General features: G+C 39.0%; 1 protein-coding gene across 1 annotated transcript in view; it reads left to right on the top strand.

The window, feature by feature from the left end:
- The first annotated feature begins 4710 nt into the window (after positions 1-4710).
- LOC115026262 (partitioning defective 3 homolog B-like) overlaps positions 4711-11107 on the top strand; it is a 234807-nt gene continuing 228410 nt past the window's right edge. The window contains 1 exon segment of the mRNA XM_029459004.1: positions 4711-5857. Coding sequence (XP_029314864.1) covers positions 5741-5857 — 117 coding nt within the window. The 5' untranslated portion in view covers positions 4711-5740.

Raw genomic sequence — 11107 nt, 5'->3', positions numbered from 1 at the left:
AAAATATTTTAAAAAAGGGTAGGAATTATCTCACTTTTTCCTCGTCCTTTTACGACATGAAATAGACTACTAAATTATGCAGTTTGTTTGTTTTCTTACTTATAAGAAATATATATATATATATTTATATATATAAAACATGTTTAAAAAAAAAATCTAATCTAAAACATTAATCTGATCTATATTGTGTTATATTTGGGCGGCAGTAGCTCAGTCTGTACGGACTTGCTTTGGGAACCGGAGGGTCGCCCTTGAGCAAGGCACCAGACCCCCACACTGCTCCCCGGGCACTGTATATATAGTAGCTTTCCACTGCTCCTAGTAATAGGATGGGTGAAATGCAGTTTTAATTTTTGTGCACACATATTAAATACATTTTTTTTAAAGAGGATTGAAATCCTCCATTTCCATGTTACACATTTGTTACAAATATCTGTTTTTTTTGCTTGACTAAACTTGACAAAGAAAAAATGGATCTTTTTCATGCTGTGTTTTGGCCACTAGACGGGATATGACACTAGATTGATCCAGTATTGTGTGGATATGGCCTCAGTCATAGGCCTCTTTTACAGCAGACGTTTTAATTGACCTGGAAAAGCACAGGTGTTACGAATAACATTAGTGATTGCTCTGTTCTATTCAAGTGTCTCAATAAGCCATGACATCGTGACAGTGAGCTGGAAACTGAAGCAGCTACATGGAATTCAGTCGTTATTAATGTCATTATTTACACCTGTGCTTTGATGGGACATTTTTGAGGTGCTGGACAAATCAATTAAATTGATGATGACAACTCACTTGTCACATAATAAAAGTAATAAAATCAGATGAAATAGAGTCATATTAAACTAACTCAGTCCTTTAATCTGTAAATATTATATAGTGTATTTTTTGTGTATTTTCAACATTGTCATTAATACTATATTCATCTTTTTTATAGAATTATAAGACGAAAGATATGAATCAAGACAAGTTCTTTAAAAAAAAAAAAAAGTTTGCTTCTTACTCTTCAACTTTGCACTTAATTCAATAATTTCAAAATTCATATCCTAAATGATTACTCAAGTGTACTTCTAACTTTCAAACTTTCACCAAAGAAAGAAGGAGGGGGAAAATTGCATGCATGCACAATGTTCCTCCTCCCCTGGGGTTCATTAGTAGCAATGGAATTCAGTGACCCAGAAACTAAACCTAGCCCAAATCAATTAGCAGACATACACATGCATATTTGAGCTGCTACAAAGCCAAACTCCACCTCAAAAGGGAGGGGTTTCCTCTTTGAAGATGAATCAAACTGTGAAGAGCCAAAATGTTTTGTAAATACAGTATTTTTGTTGGCTTCAACATCATAATGCTGAGCTGGCGTTAGCCTGTAGGAGAGTTTCAAGGAGTTTGATTAGGTTTAAAAGGTTGGTAAGACACAAATTTGACTGTCTGCTGTATTAAAAGTGGATCCCTTAATATTATAGCTGTGACATCGAGGCTAATCATACCCTATAATTGTTGTGACTGTCACTGAATGCATGCCAATTCTAGGTTTTACAAAGGTAAAACATCCTCCATTACTAGTAATAATATTAACAATAATAGCGTTTAATAACTCAGTCAGGTGTCTTGTTAAAGAAACAGTGTGTAGGATTTAGTGGCAACTAGTGTTGCCATTGCAGATTGCAACCAACGGAATAACCCTCCACTTCCCCCTCTCTTTAAAAGACTACGGTAACGAGTCGCCCAGTGCAAAACCGTGGTAACACCGTGGTATCTTTCAGGACCTTCAGCTCACTCAGAGGCCATCCTTACCATAACACGACTTTAGAAGTTTTACAATTGTGTCGGAAAACTACGATGGCCTTCAAGTAACGAAAAACTGCTAAAGGCCCTATGTAGAGCCAGAGTTTAGTTTGTTCGTTCTGGGCTACTGTAGAAACATGGCGGTGCAACATGACGGACTCCGTGGAAGAGGACCCGCTCCCTATGTCCCTATGAAGGGCTCATAAGGTAACGAAAACTTGACTCTTAGTTTCAGGTGATTATACACCAATCAAAACATAGTTATGAATATTATATTACATTTCTGCTAATAGATCCCCCTAAATACTACATACTGGCCCTTCAGTGTTTTTTCCATAATTTTTTATACAACAAATATTTTATAGATGTTTGCCTTTTATAAGGGACAAACAATAGGGGGAAAAGATATTCAAAGAAACAAAAACAAGACAGGAGCAAAAGAGAAGCACGGGTGTTACTAATAACATTGACAATGTCAGTCATGAGCAAGCATGAACAATACCGTGACCATGAAACTGAAGCAGCTAAATGACATTCAGCCATCATATATTTGATCATTTAACAACTGTGCTGCTTTTAAAAAATAAAGGTCAATTCTTCAAAAGTAGTGTTTTTATTTAAAAAATTTGAATAGGCTGAAATTGAAAGAAATGGCTATACTTCAACTTTAAAATTCCACTAATCATATTTTCTTTAAATAACAATGGTTCAATGGCCTATAGTTTAAAAGGGGTCCCTCGTAGAAACAAACCCACAAATAATCAGCAACCAACTCTGCTGTTCTCCTTAGTTTTACAAAGCGTTTTAGCATCTTCTTTGTTTTAGACCTGAACAAAGCTTAAAGATTGAAAGTGTAAGATATGCCCATACCTGTCAACATTGGAATTTCAAAATAAGGGACATTTTCTGGCGGACTCCGTCCATACCTTCACAGCTCTCAGCCCCCATGTAATGTAAATGTAAACACATAAGAGATGGGTATATACATTCAGGAAATACATGTTTATTTAAAGTATTACTTGTACATACATGTTTATAAGATTTATGTATTTTATTTATTAGTTATTATCATCAATTTATTTGATGATTGATGAGTTGGGTCTTTGTTTTCCCCGCCGAGTACTTCCTTGCGATGGCAGAGTCGGGAAACATGTCCGCTACACTGCGACTGAAATCATCGCAGAAGATGAATGCTACATTATTTTTGGCGCAAAGCATCGACATCTTTCCCTCAGCTTTGATCACTTGGTTTGCCTCCGACACAGTTCTTGTCACACATGAAGTCATTGACTGTGTATGTTTTGTTCCTTTTGGCGTGCTTGTGTTTGTGTTTGTACGATTTTTCATGCAGGCAAACATCGCTTATTCCACCGTGTGCGATGCTAACATCTGAATGGCACACTTTACAATAAGCACAAGTTTGCCCGACTCTGCTTTTATTAAATAAGGGAAGGTCTCCTCCCATTTGTTCAGGTACTTAGATACAGTTTGAACTTGTTTGGCAGGTACAACTGCGTCTCTATCTATCTTCCGTTCACTGTGACTCTCATCCATATGCTTTCGTCTTCTGTGTTATTGTTCCTGTTTTCTTCTTCTGTGTGTTTACTGTTGGATAAACATTAAACATCTGCTTTACCGGAGGCCACTTTACCATTGTACACTTTTTAAAATTAGGCCTATTTTTATTTACTGTCGGCAGCCCCGGGAGACGTAGCTTCAGTTAGCAGTTAGCTCGAGTTCAGCCACAGCACCGGGGAACTACAAACTCCCCATTGCTGCCGTTACACAGGTCCAGCAGCCCGTTGTGTGTGCCGGCGCTGGGGCTTGTTCTGGCTGAGCTTGTGTCTCCTCGGCCGCTGACTGGGGCTCCGTCTGACGGAGGTGGTTGCAGAGTGCCGGCTCGACCGACCTCTCTCCTCCGGCTTCGGGCTGCTCTCCTGGCTGCGCCTCCAATGGTAAGATGAGACGAATATGTGGGTCGTTTTCTAGTTTCTGCCACTTTGGATTTAGTCCAATAAACAAACTAACGTCACACGGACTACAGCCCCGGTTAACATCAGTGCCTCAGTAAACACAGATGATCAGCCCCACGTGAAGATTATAAGACAGCAGGGTCTTTTGACCGGCTCTCAGAGTTTCAGCAGTTTAGTCAAATGTTGGTATTGTTACTGACTGACTGACTGACTGACTGACTGACAAACAGGCATTACACAGGAGTAAATGCAATGCACAATATAAAGAATAAATTAGAATACAATAAATATACCAAACTACTATAACTAAAATATGAACATTAGACATTGTATGGACCCAGTTTAGAGCTGAAATACTGCCCCTATTTCTTTGGAGCAGGTGGCTCGGAGTTACACAATGAACCGTTGAAGGAGATTGAATATCACATTAATCAGGTGGTCACAAACATGACTCCAATGAATACTAATGTTGCTTTCTGTCTGTCTGTCTGTCTGTCTGTCTGTCTGCCACAACAACTTTATAAGATGATAAATACATTCCTGTTGTTAATTTCAGCTTGTTTCACTGCCCCAAGTTGCCAAACAAGGTAATGAATGTAGTTTTAATCCCTTTGAGTGCAGGCTGTTACATTTAATAAGTATTTACACAGTACATTGCTATCTAAATAAAGGGTTTGAGTAACTTCTCCACCACTGCAGCAGTTGCTGTGACTTTTTAAAATGTTCTCCCAATAGAGGAAGTAGTGGAGTTGACTACCAATGTAATTTTGTTTTCCTGCACATCATATCTTTCTGTTTGAGCAGTAACTTTAACTGAGAAGGTGGATATATGAATTGTGCATTACCTGTACTCTTACTGCAATAACTGGAGTACTTCCCCTTTAAGAAAGTGACAGCAACAAGCGGTGGAGGAGCTGGTCAGGAACTGGCCAGGAGCGGACGGCAGTGAAGGAATCTCAAAACTTTTCCAACAAACAGTGCCATGGTCTGTTTTACTGTTTAACTTCGCCTCCGGCTTTTCCGCGAAAGTCAAAATAACGGTTTCGTTGCCAAACTGTGTGTGTCGGTGATGAAGTGGATGCTGCTGACTGCTTGGAAGAAGGAAAGTTGCGAGAGGAAAAACTTCTGGAATGATGCCCTAGCGACTCCATCCCTCCCTCCAAAGTTCAGCTAAGGTGGCTAACGTTAGCTAGCGTAGGACTCGGCTTGCTAACTCTGATGTGAAAGTTAATAGAATAGGATACACGTTTCTCCAGACGTCAAAACAAGTAGTAACACTTCACCTGATATAGTGGAGAAGCGCGTGAGGATATCTAACGCTTGTGGCAAACTGAAAAGCGTTCATCCTTGGCTTGTTATTTTAGCCATACCAGGTTACAGTATCAAGCTAATCATTTTAGCAAAGTGGAGCTAGCTGACAGACAGCTAGCCTCCGTTAAGTGAAGTTATCCAGAGTTAGCGTTAGTTAAAACTCTGTGAGAAATGGCATGACACTCTTCTCGTTTACCAGCTAATCTCCATCATAATAAGACTGCAGCAATTTTAACTCATCTGGAAACTCAACAAGTTTATACATTGACCAACTGAATAGTATCACTACTTGCTGAATAGTATTTGAGGAGATGTGAAGGGATGAGAAAGGGAGATAAGCCTCATGAACATAGCATGAGAAAGTAATTGAGTAGCCCGGATGTACTTACTCGCGTCATCGTTATCAACTTGAGTTGAGCTGTAAAAGTCTGTAGGAATGGCATGGGAAGCCAGTTAACACATTTGACAGTGTTAGTAAAGAGACTGGACCACTTTGACACTTTCTTCCACCATTTTTGCCTTTTCTGCTCGGTCACTTCCCTGCCTCTTTATTAAGACTTTCTGGGGAGCATACTGCAGTTTGGAGCCTTCCTGCATTATTGTCACCATTGTTCATCACCCACATCCAGAGGGCCTGCATCTTGGATGAAGTGGAGAGTGCTACAATGAAGGTGACAGTGACATTTGGGCAGACAGGTGTGGTGGTGCCCTGCAAGGAGGGGTGGACTGTGAGGGACCTCATCCAGCAAGCCACGCAGAGATACAGAAAACTGCTGGAACAGGTACCGTTCATAAGTTTAAAATGTACCTTCTCTTAGCACTGACAATTCACCTCTTGGAAGAGTAGGCAATGTTGTGACATAGGACTGTATGTTTTGGTATAGCTGCTTTAAAGGCAACAGTGTTTATTATATATTTTTTTTATTTAATTAAGTTTGCTTAATGCACAAACATCAGTAAAACGTTTTTTTTAGGGATATGCTGTTTTAATGCATACCAGCGTAGTGGATGTTTGAATATTGCTGTTTATTTTATTTTTTTAAATGCATAAATTAAAAAATGACACATGTTTCCAGCCAGGACCGGTATTTCTGGAGATGTGTTGTGGATTTCTTGTTTCAAAACAATACTTGCTATGGATGCTTACATTACAGTTTTTGCTAGTCAAGTGGTACTGTGATTTGAAAGTTACTCTAGCAGGTATTCCAAAATGTACTAACCTTGTACTACATTCCTTACAAGGCAGTTATGGTCAATGTTTCTTTCATGTTAACGCAGCTCTTTTGTCTGAGTGGCAATCATTGTAGTTGTAGAATAAGTTTCATTTTCATAGATACCAAATAATCCAAGTACTTGAACAAATGTTTAACTCTGAGTCATTTGACCTTAGAGACACCAGTTAGCTACATTATTCATTGTCAGAAATAGTTTTCTAATGAAGTGGTAAGATTTTTATGAACTCCTGAAAGACTGAAAAAAGAGGCGAGATAACTTTTTATAAAACAGCACTTTCATAACATCTGAGGTTTTCCCTGAAGTCATAAAAGAATAATCGAAAGCTCTGTCATTTTTATATCATGAAAGGACCATATGATATTCACATCTCAAAGTCTTGGGAAATTAGACAAAGCCATGGAGGTCCAGTTCTCCATAATTGCTGTATAAAAAATTAAAAGCATATCTGATGTGAATTGTGATGGTCCAGACAGGAGCAGGCATGAGTCGTTTCCACTTTTAGAGTGTAAAATGCACTAAAATGCCCACACTGCTCCCATGGCAAAAACCTTATGACCTCTATCAGACGACCAAATCTTCTCAGTGACTCGCTCCATATTGGCTCCATTATTCAAAGAGCACACCAGTCATATATATATATATATATATAGATGGCCTCAGTTGTAATTGAATGGGGAGATTTTGAAGCTGTGTTTGTGTTTATGCGGGACAGACACAGAGACAGCACTTTGGAGAACTCACTTCTTCCACCCTCCTTTTGCCTCTTAATCTGCTTTCATCTACCCGTATATCAGCCCTCCACACTCAGTGCTCCTTGTGTGTTGCCCCCTTCATATTATTTACCATGCTTTTATGCTCACAGGTACATCGCCTCTTCACCTTCTACATAGCCAGAACTCTTTGCTTCCTATTCATTTGAACTCTTCTTCCTCTTTGAACACTTCCTCCTTCCCGTCCTGTTCTTCTTTATAAGATGACTCTGTTCCGCCGTGAAGTAAAGATGAATAGTCTACATTTTAAATGCTTTACGTCTCTAAACTAACATATAGGCAGGGCACGTATAGGCAGGAGAAGTCTTTGCTGCTTCATGTCCAGGTAGTGTTATTTTAAGTGTTAAAGTCTTTTTCATTTTGTGTAGGGAAATATAAACTGTAATGATATTGCAGCTATTTAGTGTATTATTAAAAAAGGACAAAACTCATTTTGAATATGTTTTGAAAACATTTGGCCATGTCGTAGCAGGAAGCGCACAGGTGCAATTGATAGCATTGAAAAACAACTGCATTCCATTTAGGTGAGCTAAATCCAAGGCCCTGGTATTGTTCATACTGGCTCATTGGAGTGGCTTCGTGGGAAACTTGATGGATCTGATCATCATTATTAACATTTGTTACTATCTTTTTCGTGATATGGCAACTCAAATTGTCTGCTCTGAAAATGTATATTGCTTAATAATCACGCAAGTCCAAACAAACACCAAGGAGATTTATACTGATTTCTTACCAAAAATGAATTTTAATTTGACTTGAAAGACAAAAGGCTAATGCACACCATGTTGCTTTGCAGTTTACCTCAGGTCTAACACAAGAGTAACAACATTTTAGGTGTTATTGATGTTCCCACAGAGACAGAGTGAGTGCTCCAGGTGTGCTCTCCTGCAGCAGTGATGTGTGTAATGATGCACCTCCCTGCTCTATCGATTAGGTCTCAGGGTGTTTAATACTTTGCTTCCTGTATGTGTGAATGAAATGCCTCGTTAAGCACATGCACACTGTGTGTGTTTTAGCTCTTCTTCTTTCTCTTTCTCTTCTTCCTCTGTTTTCTTTCTCTCTCCCACACCTTTGTCAGCACTTTGCAGTCTCTCCTCCTCTCACTATGTTTACATTCCCCTTTGTAATTTCTGTTTTTACTCCTCCTACCGCCCTCATTCTTCCTACTTTTTGATAGTTTGGGCCTCTTTCTCTTCTCCTTGTTTGTTGTTTGACATTTTAAATATTCTCCTTTCTGTTTGTGTTCACTTTTTTCACAACTCCTCTTTCACCTCCTTTGTCTGCCTCCTCCTCAACTTCTTTCTCCTCTCCTTCGTTCCTCCTCTCTGTGATGGAGAATATGTATTCTCCTTAATTGCTTCATTTCGTCCCCTCTTCTTCCTTTGTATTTGTTTCTGTGTTTTTTTCCTCGCTCTCTTCCCATCACTCCACCATTTCCCTGCAACACTAATCTGTTGTAGCTGTGTAATTATGGCTGTTAATGTGTTCCAGGATTAGAAAGCCAGGATATGTGTGTGTTGTAGAGCAGTCCAGTCCCTAATCTCCCCCCCCCCCCCCCCAGTGCTAGGCAAATCATGTTTTTTTTGCTTTCTGTCTGACTCTCTCCCTCTTCCCCTCCTCCTTATCTGCTTCATCCTACTTAAAAGGTATGCTGCTTGTATTCAAAACATTTTTTTAAATCTTGTGTGTTCCTGCGCGCATCAACTGTAGCTAACTGACACTGGCAGTCCCATTTATCAGCTGCTTTGTTAGTAGTTCTAGTAACACTTAGACATTAAAGCTATGTTTTAGTGTGGGGATTCTTGAGGTTTAGTCTTAAGTTGAGCTTCAAAGAGGATTTATTTTGTGTTACAATTGCATTGATTTTTTTCTTTCTTTTAGATTCACATTGATGGCAGCCTAATTATTAGAATTTATATGCCCCTTTGGGTTACCCAGAATGGAACAAAAGGGGGATAGAGGAGACATATGGGATACTTACTGCACACAACCTTGAATTTGGCTAACCTTTTTTTTAACATAAATATATTGACTGATGCTGAGTAAAAGCATAGTTCAGTGGAAAACACTAGAGATACGGCTCACAATAAATTTTGATGGATTGAAATAATAATAAAATAAATAAAATGTCAGATTTTTGCATCTGACCGTGACCGAGTCATTTAATATTGTCTATTGATACGAAGTCCCTTTCAGATATGTTTAGCCTAACATTTGTATGACAATGTGCACAGTGCATTGGTAGGTTGGGTGAATCTAGTATGTAAGGTATGTGTGACAACTGATTAACCTTCATTCATTAAAAGACATTTTAGTTGTCTAGTAAGTATTTAAAACGCATGCCTTATTGTTATCACAAGAACAATGCATCTATAACATGTAAGAAAGCTGGCAGAGATCATTGGCATAAACTGTAGTTTAAGTACGTATACTATAGCCAAAACCAATCTACCACAATATTCCTTGATATTTGGCTACATTGCGACCACTCATGCTGTATATTACACCCCCCGTAATATTCAGTATGTCAAGATGAAAGTTGGACGTGTACTGTTGGAAGTGACCTCCCAGATCAGTCAGTAACCTGTCACTCAGCAAGTGTGTCATTATAGGGTCAATTGTCATTCAGCTCACTCACTACATCAGGGTACTAAGTGCACCATGATCTGGGGAATAGGGAGAATAAAAGTAGTATTAAAGACAATGAAACAGTAATACAAAAGGTTCTTATAGAGAGGAAATTAATAAACCTTTTGAAGAAATCAGAACGGAGATGATGAATGTAAAAAGAGAGAAAGCTGGCGCAGAGGAAATGTGGCCAGAGAACGAGTAGGGAGGGAGGTGAGCAGAGGTTGTTTTTTCTTGGGGAGTTGTCAGGAAGTTATTAGCTTGTTGACAGACTTCCTAATTACCTTTGTCCAAACAAAAGTGTGCAGTGGGCTTATGGATTCATGTGGTTTCAGGTTTAATCTGCTGTATTCTGCGGAACCTCAAACTGGAGCACATCAACATATTGTATATATTCAAGAGAAATGTGATTTGAGTTCAAATGTATATGCAATACATGTTCATACGTCTGTGTTATTAGATTGTATCTATGCTTTTTTATTATATTACATTTCATTTAGCTGACGCTTTTGTCCAAAGCGACTTGCAATACTTGACACAATGTTGCTGCTAAAAGTATAGAAACAAACTGAAAGCTTTTAGCATGTGGTGATTGTACGTGTGAGTATGCTTATTGCACATATAGATTGTAAGGTGGATGTATATGAAATGGGTTACTGCCTGTGTGGGTGTGTGCTGCAGTTTCATTAGCCAGGGCAGGAATGCTGATGAGGCGTGGCCAAACATTTCCTGAACCCATGCCAGAGCTCAGGCAATTATTTCTCAGAGGGAGGAAGGGGCAGGGAGGAGACGCGTGCCGCTTTCTCTGACAAACCGCAGGAATATGTTGATCCAGCCTGACACCTATTCACTTCTATTGTATTCTATTTTATTCTCCAAGTTATGTAGGTTGTAATGCCACACATACTTTTTCAAATTAGCCTGTCAAGCTATGCCATAACTAGATCATTAATATATTAGAACGAATGACCTTGGGTGCAGATCATCCTGGTTGGTTGATTGTACTGTTTTACATGCCATAGTGATGATCAAAAGATGGCCGCTCACCAGATATTGGTAAAAAGTTAACGCATTCAAATGTATCAATTCTGACAAGTAGTTAAGATGTTGATGAAACCATCAAGATAAATCTACCTTTGCCTAAGTTAAAATAATTGCCTTGTGCACAGCCTACATGTGGAATGCTGAAATGTTAAGATGGTGAGTAATGGTTACCATGGCATTTCCACCAGCAATTTTCTTGCTTTGCTTTTCACAGAAGACGAGCTTTGTTACCGCGGGGGTCACACGATGGGTCAGGGGACGATTTAACTCAGTGTGTTATTTTTCCACAGAACTAGGTACTGCAACAGTACTTACTGCTTCTACTAAAAAATACTTTGTAGCAATAATACTTTA

This window comes from Cottoperca gobio, chromosome 21 (assembly GCF_900634415.1).
Source record: "Cottoperca gobio chromosome 21, fCotGob3.1, whole genome shotgun sequence".
NCBI classification, from domain to species: domain Eukaryota; kingdom Metazoa; phylum Chordata; class Actinopteri; order Perciformes; family Bovichtidae; genus Cottoperca; species Cottoperca gobio.
This window is presented reverse-complemented; position numbering and strand designations above follow the sequence as displayed.